This window comes from Lissotriton vulgaris, chromosome 1_1 (genome assembly GCF_964263255.1).
Source record: "Lissotriton vulgaris chromosome 1_1, aLisVul1.2, whole genome shotgun sequence".
NCBI lineage: Eukaryota > Metazoa > Chordata > Amphibia > Caudata > Salamandridae > Lissotriton > Lissotriton vulgaris.
In genome coordinates this window covers 1628672159-1628696492 of record NC_141685.1, presented here as the reverse complement: position 1 = coordinate 1628696492, position 24334 = coordinate 1628672159, and the positions used below count along the sequence as shown (strand labels likewise).

Sequence of the window (24334 nt, the reverse complement as noted above, 5' to 3'; positions counted from 1 at the left end):
CTGAGGATTGAAAGGGAAGAACTTGCCCTGGCCAAAGAGAGGCTTGCCTTTGCTAGAGAGCAACAGTTAAGTGGGGCAGTCCCCACTGGTGGCAGCATTATACCTAGCAATAGGGAAAGGAGTTTTGATACGAAACACCTTGGTAAGATAGTGCCCCCCTTTAAACAAGGGGACGACATCCACAAATGGATTACTGCTTTGGAGAGGGCCTGCACTGTGCAAGGTGTTCCCCAGAGTCAGTGGGCAGCTATCTTGTGGCTCTCCTTTGAAGGTAAAGGAAGAGACAAGCTCATCACCACAAGGGTGGAGGATGCTAACAATTACCACGTCTTGAAGAATACACTCGTCGAAGGGTTTGGCCTAACCACGGAGCAGTACAGGGTGCTGTTCCGGGATACCCAGAAAACGCAGTCTCAAGATTGGTCTGACTTTGTCGATTGTGCCACTAAGGCTTTTGAAGGCTGGCTACTGGGTAGTAAGGTTACTGATTTTAAAGGATTGTATAATCTAATTATGAGGGAGCAAATCTTAAATAATTGTCAGAACCAGCTATTACATCAGCACCTGGTAGACTCTGAGTTGACCTCTCCACAGGAATTGGGTAAGAGGGCAGACAAATGGGTCAGAACCAGGGTTAGGCCTAAAAACCAGGGTGGTGACCAGAAAAAGGAATCAACCAAGCCTCAAGAGAAGGGTGGGGATAAATCCACAGAGAAGACTTCCCAAGGGCCCCAAAACTCCAGCAAGGGTGGTGGGTCCCAGAACACTCCTTCAGAACAGAAGAAACCTTATTGCCATACCTGTAAACAGGTGGGCCATTACAAAAGTGATGCCAAGTGCCCTAAAAATAGCAATAAGGAAAACATACCCCCAAGTAACACTCCCAGACCTCCTGTTACCACTAGTGGTAATCCCCCAGGTGGTGGGAGTGCCCCCAAGAATGTGGTGGGCATTACTTTGGGCAATCAGGAGGACTATGGCCTAGCCAGGTTCCCTGACCACACTCTTGTCTGTGAGACTGGCATGGGGTTTGCCAACTTCACTACTGGACCCCACATTTTGGGAAAGTATAGACAAGAAGTTTTAGTGAATGGTCAGAAAGTTGAGGCATTCAGAGACACAGGGGCCAGCCTCACCATGGTGAGTGACCATCTGGTCCCCTCTGCTCAACTGACCCCTGGTTTTACTTATCAGGTGACAGACATTCATGGAGTGAAGAGAAGGCATCCCATGGCAGTAGTCAAGCTCAGCTGGGGTAATGTCACAGGGCCCATGAGAGTGGCAGTGACAGATAACCTACCTGTAGATTGCTTACTGGGGAATGACCTGGAACTCTCAGCATGGGCTGAGGTGGAGCAGGAAACTCACTCCAGAATGATAGGCCTATCCAGACAGGTTAGTGGGGCAGTAATAGCTACAGCCCCAGTCCAAGCACCATTCCTCCCTGAAAAGGTTGGAAGGGCAGTGGTAGCCACTGCCCAGGCTCAGACAGACTTTTCAGAACAGGATAGGAGGGCTGTGACAGTCACAGCCCAAACACAGACTGAGTGCCCTCCTGAAAAGGTTGGCAAGGTTGAAATGGTCTCAGCCTCTACTCAAACAGATAGTGAGGTTGTGAAGCCTGAAACAATGGATCACTCCACTCAAACAGAGAGCATTGAGGAGGAAGAAGAGTCTTCCCCCTTCCAGACACTAGGTGAGAGCCAGCCTCCTCAGGGAACTGACTCTACCCCTGTTGAAGGAACTGCCCCAGAGGTAGTCAGGCCTAGCCTGGCAGAGCCCCTGATGGCAGTGGACCCTTCCCAGGTGGGACCCAGTCTGGAGCAGGTAACCTGCACCTCTCTACCCTGTCTCAGTCAGCCCAGGGCTGAAGAGATCAGGGAGGCCAGTGGTGGACCCCAAAGGGCCCCCTGTCCAAAAGAACCCCTTAATCAACAGATTAGGATCACTGAAGCTAGTAAACCTAGCCAAGTGAAAATAAGTCAGACTCCTGAGGGATCCCCCTTAAAAGTAGTTAGGGAACTCCCACAGCTGGACACTGTTGGGCACAGCCAAACATGGGGCCTAAAAACCCCAGACCTGACCTGTCCCTCCAGTAAGCCAAACAGAGGGACTCAGCCTCCAGCTTTAGGTAGCCAGAGGCTGACCCTGAGAGCTCAGTGCATCTCAGCTAAAGAAAGAAAGGCACACATGATGAAGGGTGATTGGAGGAAGTTGAGCCCAAAGGTAGAGGAGCCTCACTTCAGTACTCCATCCCAGCATCAGCCTTCTTCTTTCCCAAGACACACCAGAGACAGAGATTCCCTATGGTGGAGACCCTCAGATACCCTTAGGGTGAGGGGTTGCCTAGTGGACCATGACACAGGGGGAAACCAAGCCAGAGCTGGTCCTTCCTTATATGGCCACTTAGGTAATAGAGGCTTACCTGGGCAAGGATAGCCTTATCTCCTTTCGTTTGGGGGGGGGGTTGTGTAGGAAGGTACATCCTGACTATGGTTGCCCCCAACTTTATGCCCTGTGTTTTAGCTGGTTTTTGACATAGTCGACCTGGGGCCCTGCCAATCAGGACCCCAGGCCTACTGCTCTCTCTGTAAAATGGATTCCATGTACCCTAGGTACATTTCCAATTGGTACTGGGCCACCCTATCAGACCCTGTAACTCAGGGCATGGGTGTACCCAGGGCCGCCAGGGGCTGCAGCATGTATTATGCCACCCCTGGCTGGCCTCCTAAATTTGACACAACTGGCTGCATGACAGCTGGGGCAAAGTCGTGTAATCACCCTTTGCTTTAGGTATAGTAGCTCTATATCTAACCATACAATGGACACCCGAGTTCCTATCAGTCACTCCTATGGCAGGCCTTGACAATCCTGAAGGCAGAGTGCGTGGGCTCGTGTGAACTAGGTTCTGGCCCGAGCCGAGCCCGGTTGCAGCTTGCGGAATCAAGACCCCATGGCTGTTCCATGATAACGCGTACCACATCGGTAACTTCGGTGTCGCGTTATCAAGGCATGTCGAGTAGAGTGTCATATGAATCGGGATGCTACCCCCTCACCAATTCTGGCGACGAGGTTAGCATTCCGCCCTTCTAGAGGGACACGACATGTACGTAACTGTGAACCCCGGTTAAAGTTAACTAAAGCCTCAGCTCCACAAAATGGATGCTGCCACCACAGACACGAGTCTGACCTCCTGCTGCTGGGAGTCCTTCCAGCGAGGAGAGCTTGGACAAAGGGTTTCCTGTCGAGGGCGGTGTTCGCACCGTCCCAGACAGGGTTTGTGTATTCTGGGTAGGTAGGGCTTTTGCGAGAAGGTGACTGCGGAGTGGCACCCCGGTGCTCACTACGCATCTGCCGGTCAGAACCAGTTCCAGGGGCGCCAGCCCTGGCCTGGGGAAAGTCCGGCAGGGGAGAGGGGTGTAACTACCCCCCTTCCTGGTCCCACCCTTAGGGCAGGACCTAGTCATGTACCCACCCCTTTCTTTAGAATAAAGGCCGGAGCGGGGACCCTTCCAAATTAGATCATCTTTGAATCAAGAACTACTTTCTACGAAAGGACATTCAAGACTCTTCTCAAGATTTCTCCCTTGTGACTAAGGAGTAGTCACCCTGCATCAGCGGGCACCATCTAAGAACTCTGCGGTTTGCTGCAAGTCCTTCCTCAAGGATCCGACGGCCCAGCTCGACGAGAACCGGCTTCCCTGGCACCTCTGACCTCTACCCACGTCATCAGCTCAGCTGTGATCTGTGGGTGCGACGAGACCTCGAGGGACCGGCCATCATCAAAACCTGCACGCTTTCTTAACCAGCACGACCATCGAAGTAATTCTCTGGTGAGTGCTCTGGGGTCCGAGAAGCCCCGACCCTGAGCCGCTCCAGCACCGAAGTGCAGTCTCCCAGCATCTCCACGATCTGCGTAGGGCCCTTCTGCTCGCTGCTCAGCACGTTGTCTGGTCACTAGCCGCTGGCTTGTGCCCTTCTGTGACGACATCCGACAATCAACTCTGCTGGTCTGGTTGCTCCAGACTGGCCCTTGCTTCCATCTTTGCGAGAAGCACCCCGGGCCCTCCTGGTCCACTCAAGACGCCATCTTAGGCCCACCCCGTGGCCCTGAGATCTGCCAAGGCTTGTTGCCCCATCCTGGGCCCAGCGACGCCGACAGCATCATCCTTCGTGGGACAGCTCGCACCTCCACCGTGGTCGCCGACAACGCCTCCTGGTCCGTGAGACTGCAGAGCCTAGCGTCGCCCACTCACCTGGTCGAGGTGACGGCCAACCGGTGCCTTCCTGGTACCCTCTGACTACTGGCTAGTAGTACGAACTTGGTCCCCTCTGCTTTCAGGTATCAACAATCTCTGATCCAGGCTTGGATCTCTACGAACTATTCCTCACTGGTCGCCGGCCAGCAACTCCTTTTCTTCCGGCTCCTGGCTCGTCAGCGAAGACCCCGACGCCTGAAAGACTTGTGCAGCCGCAGCCCTCGTGGCTAGGTAACTCGGCATTTCGGTGCCTGCATAGCCTCTTTACTCTAGGGTCCCGAGTCCCTCGCTTCCGACTTGCCTTATCGGGTCCGCCCGAGACCTTAAACTTTCCGTGTCCTCGGACACTTGTTTTAATTGTGCACTTGAAGTATTTTCCTAAGAGATTTGGTTTGTGCTTAGTACCCTGTCCTCATAAAGAGTCCAGGGCTGTTGTGAATCTTAATAAATATCCTGTTTATTTTCATAACACTTGTGTGGTGTCCTTTCACTGGGTGTTCAAGGGGTACATGTGTGGTAAACAGCTGGCTTAACGCGCCCTCTCGAGTCTTTAGCCTTAGACTGCTCGTATCCACGCTACTAGGATAGCTGGTTTATAGGTTGACTTACAACCACACACCATAAGGGTCGTTGGAACGATACATAGCGGTCGCTAGAATAGCGAACGTTGCATATCGGGCCAACTTCTCACAATGTAGGTGTTGCGAGTTGAGTGGTGATGTAGGCGTTGCGGGTTGAGTGGTGCTGTAGGCAGTGCGGATTAAGTGGTGCTGTACACGGTGGGGATTGAGTGGTGCTGACGGCGTTGTGGGTTTGAGTGGTGATGTAGGTGTTGCGGGTTGAGTCGTGCTGTACGTGGTGGGGATTGAGTGGTGATGTCGGCGTTGCGGGTAGACTGGTGCTGCAGGCTTTGAGGGTTGAGTGGTGCTGTAGGGTTTGCTGGTTAAGTGGTGATGTAGGTGTTGCAGGTTGAGTGGGGATGTAGGCGTTGCCGGTTGAGTGGTGCAGTACCCAGTGGGGATGGAGTGGTGCTGTAGGCGTTGCGGGTCGAGTGGTGATGTAGGCGTTGTGGGTTGTGTGGTGATGTAGGCGTTGCGGGTTGAGTGGTGATGTAGGCGTTGCGGGTTGAGTGGTGATGTAGGCGTTGCGGGTTGAGTGGTGATGTAGGCGTTGCGGGTTGAGTGGTGATGTAGGCGTTGCGGGTTGAGTGGTGATGTAGGCGTTGATGGTTGAGTGGTGATGTAGGCGTTGATGGTTGAGTGGTGATATAGGAGTTGCAGGTTGAGTGGTGATGTAGGCGTTGTGGGTTGAGTGGTGATGTAGGCGTTGCGGGTTGAGTGGTGATGTAGGCGTTGCCGGTTGAGTGGTGATGTAGGCTTTGCGGGTTGAGTGGTGCTGTAGGCGGTGGGGATTGAGTGGTGCTGTAGGCATTGCGGGTTGAGTGGTGCTGTAGGCATTGCGGGTTGAGTGGTGATGTAGGCGTTGCGGGTTGAGTGGTGCTGTACGCGGTGGGGATTGAATGGTGCTGTAGGACTTTTTGGGTTGAGTGGTGCTGTACGCGGTGGGGATTTAGTGGTGCTGTAGGCATTGCGGGTTGAGTGGTGATGTAGGTGTTGCGGGTTGAGTGGTGATGTAGGCATTGCAGGTTGAGTGGTGATATAGGCGTTGCGGGTTGAGTGGTGATGGAGGAGTTGCGGGTTGAGTGGTGCTGTACGTGGTGGGGATTGAGTGGTGCTGTACGTGGTGGGGATTGAGTGGTGCTGTAGGCGTTGCGGGTTGAGTGGTGATGTAGGCGTTGCAGGTTGAGTGGGGATGTAGGCGTTGCGGGTTGAGTGGTGCTGTACGCAGTGGGGATGAAGTGGTGCTGTAGGCGTTGCGGGTTGAGTGGTGATGTAGGCATTGTGGGTTGCGTGGTGATGTAGGTGTTGCGAGTTGAGTGGTGATGTAGGCGTTGCGGGTTGAGTGGTGCTGTAGGCGTTGCGGGTTGAGTGGTGCTGTAGGCTTTGCGGGTTGAGTGGTGATGTAGGCGTTGCGGGTTAAGTGGTGATGTAGGCGTTGCAGGTTGAGTGGAGATGTAGGCGTTGCGGGTTGAGTAGTGCTGTACGCAGTGGGGATGAAGTGGTGCTGTAGGCGTTGCGGGTTGAGTGGTGATGTAGGCATTGCGGGTTGCGTGGTGATGTAGGTTTTGCGAGTTGAGTGGTGATGTAGGCGTTGCGGGTTGAGTGGTGCTGTAGGCGTTGCGGGTTGAGTGGTGCTGTAGGCGTTGCGGGTTGAGTGGTGCTGTAGGCGTTGCGGGTTGAGTGGTGCTGTAGGCGTTGCGGGTTAAGTGGTGATGTATGCAGTGGGGATTGAGTGGTGCTTTAGGCATTGCGGGTTGAGTGGTAATGTAGGCGTTGCGGGTTGAGTGGCGCTGTAGGCTTTGCGGGTTGAGTGGTGATGTAGGCGTTGGGTGCTGAGTGGTGATGGAGGCGTTGCGGGTTGAGTGGTGCTGTAAGCGGTGGGGATTGAGTGGTGCTGTAGGCGTTGTGGGTTGAGTGGTGCTGTACGCGGTGGGGATTGAGTGGTGCTGTAGGCTTTGCGGGTTGAGTGGTGATGTAGGTGTTTGCGGTTTGAGTGGTGCTGTACGCGGTGGGGATTGAGTGGTGCTGTAGGCGTTGCGGGTTGAGTGGTGATGTAGGCATTGCGGGTTGAGTGGTGATTTAGGCATTGCGGGTTGAGTGGTGCTGTAGGCGTTGCGGGTTGAGTGGTGCTGTAGGCGTTGCGGGTTGAGTGGTGATGTAGGCGTTGCAGGTTGTGTGGTGATGTAGGCTTTGCGGGTTGAGTGGTGCTGTAGGCGGTGGGGATTGAGTGGTGTTGTAGGCGTTGTGGGTTGAGTGATGTAGGCGTTGCGTGGTGATGTAGGTGTTGCGAGTTGAGTGGTGATGTAGGCGTTGCGGGTTGAGTGGTGCTGTAGGCGTTGCGGGTTGAGTGGTGCTGTAGGCGTTGCGGGTTGAGTGGTGATGTAGGCACTGCGGGTTGAGTGGTGATGTAGGCATTGCGGGTTGGGTGGTGATGTAGGCATTGCGGGTTGGGTGGTGATGTAGGTGCTGCCGGTTGAGTGGTGCTGTACCCGGTGGGGATTGAGTGGTGCTGTAGGCGGTGGGGATTGAGTGGTGCTGTACGCAGTGGAGATTGAGTGGTGATGTAGGCGTTGGGGGTTGAGCAGTGCTGTAGGCATTGGGGGTTGAGCGGTGCTGTACGCGGTGGGGATTGAGTGTTGATGTAGGCGTTGGGCGTTGAGCGGTGCTGTAGGCATTGGGAGTTGAGTGGTGCTGTACGTGGTGGGGATTGAGTGGTGATGTAGGCGTTGCGGGTTGAGTGGTGATGTAGGTGCTGCCGGTTGAGTGGTGCTGTACCCGGTGGGGATTGAGTGGTGCTGTAGGCGGTGGGGATTGAGTGGTGCTGTACGCAGTGGGGATTGAGTGGTGATGTAGGCGTTGGGGGTTGAGCAGTGCTGTAGGCGTTGGGGGTTGAGCGTTGCTGTACGCGGTGGGGATTGAGTGGTGATGTAGGCGTTGGGGGTTGAGCGGTGCTGTAGGCGTTGGGAGTTGAGTGGTGATGTAGGCGTTGAGTGGTGCTGTAGGCGGTGCACGTTTTCAGCAGGCACACTCCTCCAGCCGTCAGTGCACACTTTCACCAGGCAACACCACTATCGGTCACTGCATGCTTTCACCAGACAAACACCACCAGTTGTCAGTGCGCGCTTTCACCGGGCACACACACCAACAGACGTCAGTGCACGCTTTGACCAGGCACACACACGCCACCAGCCGTCAGTGCACGCTTCCACCAGGCACACACACCACCAGCCGGCAGTGCACGCTTCCACCAGGCACACACACCACCAGCTATCAGTGCACACATCATTTGTTAACGTATCCACAATTAACTATTGTAGCAATCGCAGAATGGCGCACTTTACTTTTAAACATATTCATCTAAAGCGCAGCATGCCACCATTGCTACAAAAAAAATGCACATTTGTTTGGCCTACAATATATAGACTTTTGTTGAAGTTGGTGTTGCAATATTTAGCAATGCCAAAAGCTCAAACTTAGTTAACCCGAGATCTATTGCACTGTAAATGCTTGTTTGGTAGAGGCACATGTCATGTTAGGTATTTTAAGTCTCTGCTAATGGTTCTCATCCAGTGATGGTGGGTAGACACACTTCCTCCTGCCCTCCCAATGTTGGTCCGATAATTGCAACAGTTTTCAAGGTCATCTAATGAATCATCAATGATGTGAAGATCTTCAAGACACACTAACTTCAAGTTCGACCATCCAGACTTTCTTTTCACCACAGAGGGGTACTTAATCAAAACAATCTGGAATACAGAAAAAAGACTGAATTTGGTGCCTGACACAGTTAGATGTCGGACAAAGCCAGAAAATTTAACCTCAGATTTTATTAATGAAAACAGACTTACAAAGGTCCACTTCCATTAAGAGATGCCTACCTCAAAGAGCTGAAAAATGAACTCAATGAATAAAATTGCTGTGCCTTCTGGGACAGTGGTGCATTTGTATTCTCTAAAGCACCACTATCACAATTCTACAAAGTAAAGTGTGACGCCAACGTGCAACATTTCGTAGTTGATTTTTCTTTTCTGACAGGCACAAGAAACAAGGGCCTTTCAGTCAAATGTTATAAAATAAAAATTTCGAATAGAAAATGTTGCTTCAGATAGATATGGGATCTTTAGTAGATATTTTTCAAAACTTTCCATATACTGATACACGTTACATAAGACAGGCCTCTGTCTACAGTGGCACAATGGACCAGAAATAATGGGTTGGAATGCTACCCAGAGCGATTACCAGTAGTTTAGAGTATTTGCAAGCATTCCCCCCATCACTTTTCGTGTGTTTCAAACAGAGAGAGGATACCCCAAAGGTAATGTTTAACTCCTAATTAAATTAAATATTATATTTAGCTCACTTACACAGCTTATCTCATCATCAAACAGTAAATACGAAGAGAGTGGCAAAAGAGCCTAAATTGAATTATTCCCCAGAAGATAAGTGTTCTTTCTTGGCATGAATACCCTTAATAGAGTCTGGGTCCAAAAAGCCAAATGTACACGTAACAGCAGTGAGAAATCTTCAGATTACAGGACATCTTTGTTGCCTTTTGGATTTACAAGCAAGTCTGGACGGTTGCAGCAAGAGTAAGCTCTTTTGACTAACCCTAAGAGGTAAGCCGGTTACAAAGGATCTCCTGATGGCTCCTTTGAGGAGAGGAGACACACAGCGATGACATCGGGCAGCCTTCAGAGTACCATTAAGTATGATACCAGTCAAGTGGAAATGTCTGTGGAAACCAGTTTTAACAAAATTGCAGCACAAATAACTGGAGATTTCGGAGCAATGCACAATCTAAGTAATTAGTCCCCAGGTAGGATTAGATAGTTTAATCCTAGATCAGGATGGAAAGGGGTAATGCTGAAGTTCAGAAATGCCCAGGGATAGCCGAGAACTCTGTGAAAAAGGTGCTGCTTTCTAAATCTAGGTGCAAAGTACAGCTCTTATTCCCATCATCCCTATTCCAGGAACACAACCCTAAAGAGATTTATTAGTGCTCTACTTACATCAAAGAAAGCTTTTTCATCCACAGTTTTGGGTGAGCCCATGGTCTGTGTGCCCGGCGTAATGGATTCCACTTCAGCAAGGTCAATGACCCCTTTACATTCAGTGTCTGTACGGTAGTCATAGTACCGCAGCTGGAAGAGAAGAACAGAGTGGGAGATAAAGATGGTATTAGAGGTACAACCTACTCAAATGCATACATCAAATAGGGTCCATATACCCATCCCAAACCTGACATCAATGAGACTGGCTGATTGTTCATCAGGTTACTATGGTAGCCAGGACTGAACGGGACAGCCAAGAGATTAATGCACTACTACCACCCTAACAGCAAACCTAGAATTCACTGACAGTGTCCAAACCCTTTCCAGCTTAGCATCCAACAACAGCACCCATCCTCTGCATCCTTGTACCCAATGGGTGTCTCCACCTAACCAGTGACAGCATTAAAGTGCCTATTTTATCTGCAGCCTATGATCCAGTGATGCTGTTTACCAACTCCCCAGCATGGAATCTAATAAGTTCCCTTCCTGTCTTTAGCTTGGAATTAAATAGTAGTGCCTATCATTATCTCTACAACATGGCATGTGTTGACAATGTCAAAAAACCAAGAAGGGGGGGGATAGAAGCATAGGGAGAGATCACTAAGCTTTCATAAGTGTATGGTTAATAATCAAAGGAAAGTGAACTGCACGGGTGACTGGAGCCTGGGTCACTTGAGTATTGACCAGAAACCCTCAACCAGTAATAGCCACGGCAGGGACCTTACACTCCTTAATACATATGCGCCCAACGTAGACGACGCGACCTTCTACCCGCAAATGCAAGACGTCTTAGTGTCGGACGTTGACAGCCCTCTCCTGTGGTTCGGAGACTTTAACGGTGTCTTGGACCCGATCCTGGATAGACATCCTCCCCGAGCGGGGACGAAACCTCGCATGACGGCGAGACTGCGCGAGGTCATGGCGAACTTGGGAGCAGTAGATGTGTGGCGTCAGAGTCACCCGTCACAGAAACTGTACACCTGTTACACTCCTACACACGACACTCATAGCAGACTAGATAGAGTCCTCGCCGCGAATATAGACGCGTCGTATTCCCTAAAAGTCACCCATCTGGCCCGCTTCCTGTCTGACCACTCCCCGGTGTTGTGCGCTACGCAGGACATCGACCAGCCTTGCCGCCCCCGTACATGGCAGATGCCTGCGGACTTACTGCAGGACCCGTTGGGTAGAGATCATGTGCAGACTACACTCACCAACTACGTCGACCTGAACTGGGAGGGGGACGACGTGCCCCTGTCGACGAAATGGGACGCTCTGAAGGCAGTGGTGCGGGGTGAATGCATGGCCCTTGCTTATGGGGTCCGCCGGCAGCTGACCCGCGAACTGCGGGAGGCTGAGGACACCCTGCGGTCTAGCCAGGCCTCACCAAATCCTGGGGAACCGGAACTGGCCCTGGAGCGGGAAGCCCAGGAGCAAGTGCACGATATACTCACGCGCCTCGACAGATACACGCTGGGTCAATTTAGACAGCGTCTCCACAGGGAGGGGGAAAAATCCGGCCGATTATTGGCCTGGATTTTGAGGAAAGAATCGGCCCCGGTTCGGATACTGGCCCTGAGGGGCCCTGATGGGGTCATGGTGCATTCGGAGTCCGGTATATTGCGGGTTGTCAAAACCCACCTGCAACAGGTGTATACGGCAGACCCGCTGGTCACGGAAGCATCCTATCAGCCCTACCTCCGAGGAGTGACTCTTCCGGCCCTTCCGAGCAAAGCAGCGGAGGAATTAGATGGGGCTTTGACCCTCCACGAAGTGCGGGTGGCTATGGCCAGCCTACCGACGGCGAAATCCCCAGGAGGAGACGGGTTTCCCTCCGAGTTCTACCACGCATTCGGGGACGTTCTCGGCCCCCTCCTCCTCCAGGTCTTCCTTACAGCGCTGGAGGATGGAGCTCTTTCACCCACGATGTACCAGGGTGAGATCTGCATGCTTCTGAAGCCGGGTGGCGATGGTTGTGACCCCGCGGCATACCGCCCTATCACAATGATTAACACGGATGTTAAGATCCTGACCAAACTCTTAGCCGCTCGGTTGGCGCCACACATGGCCCAGTTGGTCCACCAGGACCAGTGTGGGTTCATCCCCGGACGCAACACCGCGATGAATCTGCAGCGACTAACCCATGTTATGCATGAGGTGCGCGGTAGAGAGGATCCCCAGGTCCTGGTTTCGATAGACTTGGCCAAGGCATTTGATACGGTTAGCTGGGGGTACCTATCGGAGGTGCTTCAACAGGTGGGATTGGGGCCCGTGTTTCGCAAGTGGATCCAGATACTATATCGGGCGCCGCGGGCCAGAGTCAAACTCGGGGCTGCTCGCTCGGAGGACTGGGCGCTGGAGAGGGGCACCCGTCAGGGGTGCCCCCTCTCGCCGCTCCTGTTCGCCCTGGCAATTGAGCCATTGGCGGTGGAAGTCCGTACCACAATGGCCCAATGGGGAATCAAAGTGGGGAGCAATGTCCACACGGTGTCCTTGTATGCGGACGATGCTTTGTTTTATTTAACGTCTCCGCAGGACGCGCTACCGGTTTTGCTACGGCTACTGGACCGTTTTGGCGCAGCTTCGGGCCTGCGTATCAATGCAGGGAAGTCCCTGATCTTCCCCCTAGCGGGATGTAATGTGGACGCGCGCGGGGACTTGCCACACCTGGGTTTGCGGTGGGAACTGGAAGCCTTCCGCTATCTGGGGATACAGGTAGCGTCGTCGGACGAACAATTGCTGGCCCGCAATGCGGATAGAGTAGTGCACTCCCTACAACAATCGGTGGCGTTTTGGAACACATTGCCTCTCTCCCTGATGAGACGCTTGGCAGTGGCGAAAATGGTGATGCTGCCACGGGTGCTGTATGTGTTGCAGATTTCACTGTGCCCGCTTCCCCCGCGGATGTTCCGCACTCTTAATACTCTCCTTACGTCCTTACTCTGGGCAGGCAGGCGTAGTAGAGTTGCCTTACACACGGTTGTCCGCAGCTGGGAGGAGGGGGGGTTGGAGGCGCCGAGATTCGACCTCTACTACTATGCAGCTCAGCTGTTGCCAGCTGCCAGGTGGTTCGCGGATGCGGATACCTGGGAACTACGGCTCCTTGCGGGGAGTGCGGATGAAAGAGCAGTACAGATGGCCCTGATGCGCGGCAGGGGCGCGGATGCGGCACTGCCGTACATAGTGCACCACACCGCAGCCATTTGGCAGCGCGTTGTGGAAAAAATCCTACGGAGGGCCCCCTTTCACAGGGAGCTGCCGATATGGATCATGGCCCCAGTGGTGGACATGGAGGTACACATGCCTTTCCATGACTGGAGAGCAGGTGGGTGCGAGCTGTTGGCAGATCTCTACCCGGACGATACGTTTCTATCTATCGAACGGGCGACGGAGACGTTCGGACTCGGAGAGGGACAGTTCCTACACTACAGGGGCCTCCATGCAATGGCACGAGATACTTGGCCGCAATTCCCTGATGCGCCCCCTGTGTCCCATACCCTTAATATTATCCTTTCATGTGGCAGGGGCAGGAGGCTGATAACTCTATTGTACTCAGCCATGCGGCAGGACTCCACCCCACCGGTTCCACCGGCGTGGGCGGCCTGGGAGGCTGACCTGGGGGTTGATTTAGACCCGACACAGCGCAAACGCATTGGTACCCTCACCCGGAAGGTGTCGTGCAATGCACGGTTCAAACTGACACACTTTAACTTTTTACACCGAACGTATGTGACTCCGGTTGCCTTGAAGCGTATTGCCCCGGACAAGCGCGATAACTGCCCTAGATGTGGCGCGCCGGGTGCCTCCTTCCTTCATCTGGCGTGGGAATGCCCATTGGTTTACGCCTTCTGGCAGTCGGTGGTGGCGCATATTTGTAAAGTTACTGAACTCCGGATGGAACTGACCCCCCTTCATTGCTTGTTGGCCCTGGTCCCCAAGCCCAGGAAGTGTAATCTGCCCTACAAAATTTTACAACTACTTTTAGTACTGGCAAGGAGGAGGGTGGCCATCACGTGGATGGGACAGAGGGCCCCTGAGAAGTCACAGTGGCTTAGAGATGTGGGGGAATGGTCCCTGGCGGAGGAAACCTTCATGCAAACCGTGCGTAGAGATGTGAAGCTGCAGGACGACCTGCTTGCGTGGAGAATGATGCGAGTGGTGGGAGAGGCAGCAGAGGACTCGGATGGTACGAGTGCGGAGTTGTTCACCCCTGGGGATACAGGGTCTGAGGATGAGGGCGGTGGGGAGGGTGGGGGAGGGCAGTGAGTTGGGGGGGTGCCTGACCGCACACGCACATGTAGGTAACTACTGGGAGGAATTGTGTTTGGTATCCCAAGGTGTCGTTCCTACTTTACGTAATGACCGCTGCTATATCTGCCGATAGGAGTGCCATAATGAGGTGAACGACCTGTGTACACATCAAAAAGAGAACAGGCAATGGTCAAGCACCCTCACAGAATATGTAACAATTCCAGTAATAATCATTAGTTAATCGAAAAGAGTTCATTAGTAGCAGAAAAACTTCCAAAACACGGATCCAGAGCCAGGTGTTAGACTTCAAATCTTTTTATTTCATAATCTTTTAAAAGTAATTTCCAGCTTGTCCTGCCGACACGTGTTTCGTCTCTTTGGAGACTTTTTCAAGGCCAAGAAGACGGAAGTACAGCACTGGTGTCAAAATATCACGGATCTTATTGTCAACAGTAGATGAAGCCAAGTTACAAGGATGTATCAGTAGTATCGATCCTTAAGGAGATATATTTAGAGAACCCAATCTTTGAGGTACGAATTATTGGTGTGGAATCTTGGAAAGTATGAAATGATGTCCAAGTCAACAGTTCAGAATAGGAACGGAAAGACTTAATTAAATTAAAGCCATGCTTCGTGGAGGTGAGTTCAATAATTCTTAATTCCAATTGATGACCATGATAAGTCACTTGTGAGTCACAGCGTCACCCCGGCACCTCCACTGCTGTCAGCTACCTGTGTACACATGTTTTAGTCATGAATGCCGAAGTTTTTGGGGGGAGGGGTTCCTTTGGGGAGTTGGGGGGTAACCTGTATTGTGCAAAAAGAAAAAGAGAAAAGCAGATCAGAATATCCTGCCGCGCAGTTCCATGGCTAGGTTCATGACCTGGCTTACATGTTACCAGCTACCGCCGCCCGGCCCACGGGTTGTGGGCTGATGGGCCGTGTACACAAAAGTATGTTCCTTGGCATAATGTCGTTGGTTTCTTGTGGCTGTCGGCGCTACTGTTATATGCTGTCATTGTCTGCAACAAAAATAACGTTTAAAAAAAAAAAAACAGTAATAGCCACTGGTGGTGTAAGCGAGTACCACTATGGTATCTTATTGAGTGGCGTCATCATTGTCTTTCGCACCCGGGTACTCGCTTCCTCAGGTGAGTGCCGCCTCTTTCTATGGGAGGGTACTGGTGGGATTTGGGCAGTAAAATATAAATAACCAACTATACCTTAAATATGAAAATTTAATATGGGTGAAGGATTTAGTGGTAATATTAAAAAGTGGTGTGGTGTTGTTTGGATGTGCCAACTGTCTTTAGCATCACAAGCAAGTGGTCAACAAGTTTCGGCCTTCGTGCCCCTAACGGGTCCAGGTCTTCTTCAGAACCTTAGTAATGGTAGTCGGATTCCTTCTGTTGTTCGTTATATGTCCTGTATAGTCTAATTTACTAACATGTAAAGACTACTCAGTTCACTACAACCCAGCTGAAAAAAAATAAAAAATAAATGTGGCCATCACACCGGGAGCTAGCCATCTACTTTACTCTGTCCTTGGCTGAACATATAGAGTCGCTGCCGGACCTGGAGCCCGGTATTCTGATGTCTCTACTCTCCAACTAAACGTGTAAGCGAGATTTGATCATAATAAACGTCTGCATTCAACTCACCCCAAATCCAAAAATCAACATCATCAAGAAAATCAAATCCGCTATCCTAAACCAAATGCACAGCATCTCAGAAACTGACTTTATTATCACGGGAGACTTGAACATGAATCTGATCAGCTCTGCTCCCCCCAACAAATTCCTTACCCAACAGAACAACTACTGTGACATACAACTCCAGGTGTCAAAAGTTAGGACTCAGAAAGTCAAATGTGGGGAGAACTTGCGGCCCACGGTCGGAACCCATTATCGATTACACCATTTTATTGCTCTGTCTATTCACTGTAGTTTGCCCTTTCCAAATTCTGGAGCACTGTGAAAAGCAACCACTTTTCACAAATACTGGTTCTAGACCTAAAAAGAGAGGTAGTCGAGATCAGGCTTGTTGCACTCGGCTCCCAATTTAACACCAACTACAAGAAACTGAAATGGTCAGAGTCCACTACAAATAAAACTGACAACAGCATCAAGTTGGTGCTAGAGAAACTGAAAGACGAACCCTAAGCCTACTAGGCACATGTCAAAAATTCACAACTGATGCACTTGCAAAGAAGAACTGCAACACAGACAGCCTACCCAGGACCTAACACATGGTTCCACAAGGTAACTGTCAAATATCTAAAAAGCTAAAAGAAGCCTCCTGCCTGGCCCAGAAAAAACATTACCCTACATGCCAGCCGCAGGGTCTGGTTAATAGTAAACCTGCGAGCACCACAGATATTTTAAGGGCCGCAAAAGAATAAGCCAAGTCGTTATGGCTCTACAACTGAAAAGACACAGACGATTTCTGGGCCAAACTGTTCTATGCCAGCAAGCTATCCAATTCAAGAAAACTTTGGTCTACTGTGAACAACCTAAATCGGCAGCAGCAGTCCCTTTGGAATGCTCCTATCAGGGAAGAGTGCTGGGTTGCCTTTCTCAAGAAACATTTCTAAGCAGAAAACAACTCCACGTCCCCATTTCTTCGAGAGGTTCATCCTATATAGCTGCTGCCAAACAACTCAGCTTCACTCTGCAAAGATGGCCTATCAGCACTAAATCCCCTGTAGGAGCCTACTTTGGTAATAGACCTACAGTTTCTCCTCACACATTAGTCCAACAGTCTGAACAGGACACAGCGAATGTCATCATTAAACGCAGGAGGGACAGTGCTCTGGGGCCAAATTGAATACTGGAAAACAAGGGAGAGACCAAGGGATGGTGTCCACCCGTGGTGGACCGAGAATACTCCTATTCCCCTGGTCAAGGATATAGAAAACAAATGGAGGAGTAGCACCCGAAGTTAAGCTGAAGCTTTTCCAAAAGGAGGGGGTTATTTCTTAAAATGATAAGGAGGAATGATTAATCCTTTTGTAAGAAACCCCTCACTCACCACCTAGTGGTGACATGCTTCAACATCGGGGTCCACCCTGGTGGCCTAGCATCACCAGGGTGTGCTTCGACACCTGTAGTACAGTGGAGCAGGTTGTGAATGTGGGTGCAGAAAAATAAATGTTAAAAATTGTCCTGGTTTAACTTGAAAAAATGAGTTTTATTTAAAAGCAACTGGACAATGTTAAAAACAAGGAGTGAGGTACTGGAAGGGGAGTTACGACCTAAGTATCTCTATATGTGTAATGGTGAGTTGGTCAACATGTTTCTACCTTATGGGTTAATACCCGGTATTCGTCAGGACCATGCACAAGGAGATGGACGGTGTGGGCCCCCTAAAAGGCACACCCTATCCTAAATCCTTTATGTACCTCTTGGCAAAGTGGCCAGTGGTAGTATGCTCAAAAAATAGTGAGCATATGTTGAACGAAGCAAAAAATAAAAAATAAAAAAAAACCTGTGGGGAAGAGAAAGTAAGCAAGTGTGAGGCGCAAACATTCTTACTAGCCTGTTACGTCGTGCTGTGTCTCAGTGCTTTCATACTTCATGCCACGGTGTTTTTTGGAAAACTTCTAGTGATCAGCAGCGTGGTGATCTGGTGTCCGGGGGGGGCTTATTTTTGGTGCCAGGACAGATATAAATATCAATAGGTGCGTGCTCTGTCGCATGCATTATTTCTATTTTTATCGTAATTCCATTCTGTTTTGAAAATGTCACACACGGCGCGATAATATAAACCAGACTGTGGTGGTCAGGAAAATTAGGGTGCATACTATGCCCGTTTTATTAAGAAAAGACGCACAAGGACTCACAAACATGTAACATTAAGAGGGACACAGATACTGCATGGCAGTGGACAGGCTTACTTATTCTAGTGCTTTCAAATGCTTCGGCGGGCAGGGGGTAGGCTCATCTCGCGGTACGACATTTTGTAAAAAATATGAATGAGTACCCGTAGTGAGAGTAAGTTTACGGTAACTGCCGAAGGGCGGTATGGGAAGCCGCATCGGTATCATCATGGTGCGCGGTGAATACCCGCAAAGGGGTTCTGTGGGAGTAAAGAGTGCGTTTTACTTACAGTTTGCCGGTGAGGAGAGAGGTCAGTAACCTACTTCTACCTTCCGCTGCTCGGCTAGAACTGCCGTGCAGCTGGGGGCCGGTAATGAGTAGAACGTTGCTTCCGGGTGCGGTCACGTGGTGACGGCGTCACTGGCCCGAGAAGTGTGACTATGGAAAGCCGGAGGGGCCGCTGGTCTCCATAGTGATTGCATGCTTAGTATTTGCGCATGCGTAGACTAGAATTGGTACTGAATCATTGTAAAGACTGTCAAGGCAAAATAAATAAAGGGTCCAATCGAGGAAGGGCCCTTTCGTGTGGGAAAGGGGGGGGGGCGTGAAGAGCGTCTCACTGGAGGAGAAGAGCGTTCAATGAGTTTAAGCCATAATGGGGTGGAGACTATGCCCTTTGAAATAATTCCGATAGGAAGCAAAAATAAGCACAGTTGGAACCAAATGGTTTGTCATAGGGATTTACAAGGCTCAGGAATGGGAAGTGACAGCCCTAGATGGCAAATTGATATTTGTACACTCTGCATATGACAGAGGGGGTCACTATTTATTTAAAGACAGATGCCCAGGGAATATTGTCATTCAGGCCCATCTTGTGGGTTGAAAGTCTATAAATCCATCGTTGTTCTTTTTCGAAGAGACGGGATTGTACATTGGGACCTGGTTGTATTTGCTCGATCACTGTCCACTTCATATCATTCGGGGTGTGGTGTACCGTCAGGAAGTGGTCTGTGAGTCTGGTTGTATTTTTCTTGCATCGGATGGTACTTTGATGTTCACAGATGCGTTGCTTTATCTTGCGTGTGGTCATTCCTATGTACGGTTTTCCACATGTACATTTGATCAGGTATATGACATTACTGCTATTACAATTGGTATGTGATCTTTGTTCCCAAACTTTGCCTTCTTGCAGATTTAGAGTTTTGGTATTGTCAGTGAGGTGGCATACACTGCAATCCCCACATCTTGAGTGTCCTGTGACAGGTGGGAGACCCCACATCTGGGTGATGCTGGGGTTGTTGTTCGCTGTAGTACTCTTGGGTCTGGTGTTTACCAAACTGTCTTTTAGGCTCTGCGCTTTTCTGTATGAAAACAGTGGTTTGTCCCATTTGAAGTTGCCTGAATTTACTATGGACCAATGTTTGTTTATGCTTTTGCTCACTTGGTTGGAAATAGGGTTATAAGTTGTGACGCAAGTGAGTGGTGTAATTTCGTTGTTTTTCATTGTGTCCTCTAGTAGGGCTTGTCTGGGTTGGTTTCTTGCTCTTTTTTGACATTTGTAGATGATTTGGGATGGATATCCGCGGTTTCTCAGTTTTTTGGTGAGGTCTTCCGCCTGATTCTTATAGTCTGCCAACTTGCTACAGTTTCTACGCAACCGCAGATATATCAGAATCATTTCCAAGGGCATAGTCTCCACCCCATTATGGCTTAAAATCATTGAACGCTTTTCTCCTCCAGTGAGACGCTCTTCACGCCCCCCCCCCCCTTTCCCACAAGAAAGGGCCCTTCCTCGATTGGACCCTTTATTTATTTTGCCTTGACAGTCTTTACAATGATTCAGTACCGATTTCTAGTTTACGCATGCGCAAATACTAAGCATACAATCACTATGGAGACCAGCGGCCCCTCCGGCTTTCCATAGTCACACTTCTCGGGCCAGTGACGCTGTCACCACGTGACCGCACCCGGAAGCAACGTTCTACTCATTACCGCCCCCCAGCTGCACGGCAGTTCTAGCCGAGCAGCGGAAAGTAGAAGTAGGTTACTGACCTCTCTCCTCACCAGTAAACTGTAAGTAAAACGCACCCTTTACTCCCACAGAACCCCTTTGCGGGTATTCACCGCGCACCATGATGATACCGATGCGGCTCCCCATACCGCCCTTCGGCAGTTAACGTAAACTTACTCTCACTACGGGTACTCATTCATATTTTTTACAGAATATGTCGTACCGCGAGATGAGCCTACCCCCTTCCCGCCGAAGCATTTGAAAGAACTAGAATAAGTAAGCCTGTCCACTGCCATGCAGTATCTCTGTCCCTCTTAATGTTACATGTTTGTGAGTCCTTGTGCGTCTTTTCTTGATAAAACGGGCATAGTCTGCACCCTAATTTTCCTGACCACCACAGCCTGGTTTATATTATCGCGCCGTGTGTGACATTTTCAAAACAGAATGGAATTACGATAAAAATAAAAATAATGCATGCGACAGAGCACGCACCTATTGATATTTATCTCTGTCCTGGCACCAAAAATAAGCCCCCCCGGACACCAGATCACCACGCTGCTGATCACTAGAAGTTTTCCAAAAAACACCGTGGCATGAGGTATGAAAGCACTGAGACACAGCACGACGTAACAAGCTAGCCAGAATGTTTGCGCCTGACACTTGCTTACTTTCTCTTCCCCACAGTTTTTTTGTTTTTTTTTTGCTTCGTTCAACATATGCTCACTATTTTTTGAGCATACTACCACTAGCCACTTTGCCAAGAGGTACATAAAGGATTTAGGATAGGGTGTGCCTTTTAGGGGGCCCACACCGTCCATCTCCTTGTGCATGGTCCTAACGAATACCGGGTATTAACCCATAAGGTAGAAACATGTTGACCAACTCACCATTACACATATAGAGATACTTAGGTCGTAACTCCCCTTCCAGTATCTCACTCCTTGTTTTTAACATTGTCCAGTTGCTTTTAAATAAAACTCATTTTTTCAAGTTAAACCAGGACAATTTTTAACATTTATTTTTCTGCACCCACATTCACAACCTGCTCCACTGTACTACAGGTGTCGAAGCACACCCTGGTGACGCTAGGCCACCAGGGTGGACCCCGATGATGAAGCATGTCACCACTTGGTGGTGAGTGAGGGGTTTCTTACAAAAGGATTAATCATTCCTCCTTATCATTTTAAGAAACAACCCCCTCCTTTTGGAAAACCTTCAGCTTAACTTCGGGTGATACTCCTCCATTTGTTTTCTATAGCCAAATTGAATACACCATGCCATCTATAAATAAGACCCTCAGTCCAGGCAGAAAAGCGGTTTACTGTTTTTACCAACGCAGTCCTCACGGGCGCCATACCGGACTCATGGCAAAGTGCTGTCATCACTCCACCCCGCAAAGGTGGAGATAAAACCTTGCCTGAAAATGACCGTCTTATTCCACTTCTTGACAATGAAGCAAAATTCTTCGCATCTCTTGTCCTAGACGATCAGACTGCCTGGGAGGACATACACCAAATAATCCTTACAACACAATCTGGTTTCAGGAGAGGCTCTGACACAATCACCAACATCTTGGCCCTGTCCCTCATCCTGGACCAACTGGGGAAGCAGAACTGCTCGGTCCATCTCTGCTTTGTGGACTACAAGTCAGCGTTTGACTGCGTAAACCGAGCAAATCTAAAGAGGAAGTTCAGGGCCTGGGACTTCCCATCACACTTGCTTAGTACAATCGAGTCACTTCACATCCAAACATGTGTGGCGATCAAAATTAGAGACGGCACCCTCCTGATAAGGAAAATCTACACTCAACAAGGCTCAAGCAGGGGTGCGTGCTGGTCCAATGCCTTTTCAAACTTCATGGCTGACCTCTCACTGCCCTTGATGAAACCAAAAGCAATGCTCCACATCTTGGCACAAGAGCACTAAACCATTTACTATGCGTGGATGACGTGGTCTTGTGCAGCTTAACCGGAGTAGGGCAGCAGAGACTGATAAAAACTCCATTTACACGCCACACAAAACTACCTGGTTATCAACCGTAACCAAACCAAGATGATGCTGGTCAGCAGAGCGTGCAAGAAAAGTGGTACCTGCCATCTTGGCTCACACCGCCTAGAGACAGTAAAAGAATACAAGTACTCAGGGGTGTTGCTAGATGACAAGGGTCTGGCCAAGCAACAGCTCTGAGCCATCACGAACAAAAGCAACGCCCTAATCGCTGCTTTCAGCACCCTGCACAAGAAATTAAAAGGTCCAACTCTCAATCCTCTACAGAAAGTCATAGCTGTAAAACTATTGCCCACTTTAACTTACGGCAGCAAGGCCCTTTTCGGCTGTGACTTGGCCTTCTTGGACAAACTCTAAACAAAAGTTTAACACTATGGGTTAAACCTAACCTCCAGTTTCTCTCCAAGTCAAATCCGACTGGAACTCGGCCTAATGAGGCTATCAATAGGGCGAAAGGGGGCAACTGTCAATTTTATTTGTTTGATCTGTTTATTAAAGATTTTAGTTGTTTGTGAACATGACAATAAAACAATACAATATCATAACATTCCCCATTCAGAGCCAATAGACAAATATCAAATCCAAATATGGCAATAACACACTGGCATGATTACATAATAAACATATGTCTACCTAGTAATAACACTGTTGTACATCCCAATAATAATGGCAGCTACTCACTCCACCAAGAGTACTATACAAGCACGTAGTGATGCAACATGACTATTATGTAATATACAACACATTGTATAATTATGATGCTTATGGTTTCATTCCGCTATATCACATAAATCAGTGTATGGAGTCAAACTTTTTTATCAGAACACCAAACGTGAGACAAACTATCAGCAAAAGGAGGTGGGAAAGGTAATGAGCGCTGCAGAGAGGGAGAAAAGAAGACACAGATCTCTAATGTCACACATCAGAATCCAGTCGATCATCCTATATGTGAATCGACAGATCACCAAAAGAAACGATCATTCAGCAAAGGGGACCGGGGTCTCAATCCTCCGAGCTATTCCCACCTCGGTGCCAAAAGATACCCCAGTCTAACACATTAGTCAGCATGAATGGGAGCATCTATTAAATAATCTGGTACCAGCAATTCCTGTAGCGCACATAGCGTAGCATTCCATTCAGCAGAGATGGGGAACTTACGTAAACCTATCGTATCAGGGAGACCGCTTCAGCCTTCACCCAGCTAAGCATGAAGAAAAGCCAGGCTTTCATAGGTATGAGTTCCTCCGATTTCCACCTACGGATAATCAATTGCTTAGCCACAATAAAGCCCAGGTCCAAAAAACGGGTAGATGCTCTGTGTTTTTTGTCCCTAGGAAGCACATCAACTATGCTCATTTCCCATGTCCGTGGTATCTCCCTATATGTATAAGTGGCTAATGCCTCTAGCAGCTTCTCCCAGTAAATCTGTAGGGCGAGGCAAGAACAGAGCATATATATATATATCTGCATTTGCTAGCTTGCAGCACAGGCAACACGCATCCTGACTATGAAAATACAGATTAATTTTATCTGGGGAAATATGGGGCCTGTGGACAATATAAAATTGGATTAACCAAAAAGAGCATTTCTGGGTACCTGATTGGGGCTTTCAAGTACCATGGACCATTTGGTCTCCGTAAGTGGCCTCCCCCGATCTGTCTTCTACTTAACGTACAGCGGCGTTGGATCTACTAGGGTATGTTCCCTAATCGATTCTGTGAACCACTTCACCAAGTGACTGCCTGTGCCCGTAACATGCACGTTTTGTAGTAAGAAATGCATCGGGGGATCTTGCATTATATCTCCCCACCATCGCCTCATTGCTGCAGTCCAGGAGGCATGATTCAAGAATTGACCTGGAGGGACACCATCCTTGTTCGTAATATCCAAAAACTGCCTCAATGTCCCCTCTCCATATAAGTCTCCTAAGGTGGCTATACCAGCGTCTGCCCAGGAAGTAAGGTCCGCACTTTGAACGCGTTCACACATGGTCGGGATACCTAAGATAGGCACAACAGGTGCGTATGGTATGACTCGATTGGTGAGACGAAGGACCCTGCGGAAACATTTCCGCGCTATCCATACCAGCAGAGGAAGAGGTTTATTCGATTTATTACCAGGACAAAATAGGTATAGGATTCTGTCCAGAAAGTATGGGGGTTACGTTCCGCCACATCCGAAAAATGTAATTCCTCCACCCATAAGATTTGAGACGCCAGAAAATAGTGCTCCAGGTTGGGCAGAGCCAGCCCCCCCTTTGAGCGAGAAAGGTATAACTTCACCAGTGCTGCTTGGCATCGCAAATTATTCCCGCTGA

General features: G+C 49.6%; 1 protein-coding gene across 8 annotated transcripts in view; it reads right to left on the bottom strand.

Moving 5' to 3' along the window:
- Positions 1–24334, bottom strand: part of SBF1 (SET binding factor 1) — a 1591024-nt gene that overhangs the window by 67496 nt on the left and 1499194 nt on the right. For all 8 annotated transcript variants that reach the window (XM_086918836.1, XM_086918839.1, XM_086918838.1 and 5 more), the window contains one exon: positions 9889–10020. In XM_086918836.1, coding sequence (XP_086774962.1) covers positions 9889–10020 — 132 coding nt within the window. The remainder of the gene's footprint in view (positions 1–9888; positions 10021–24334) is intronic.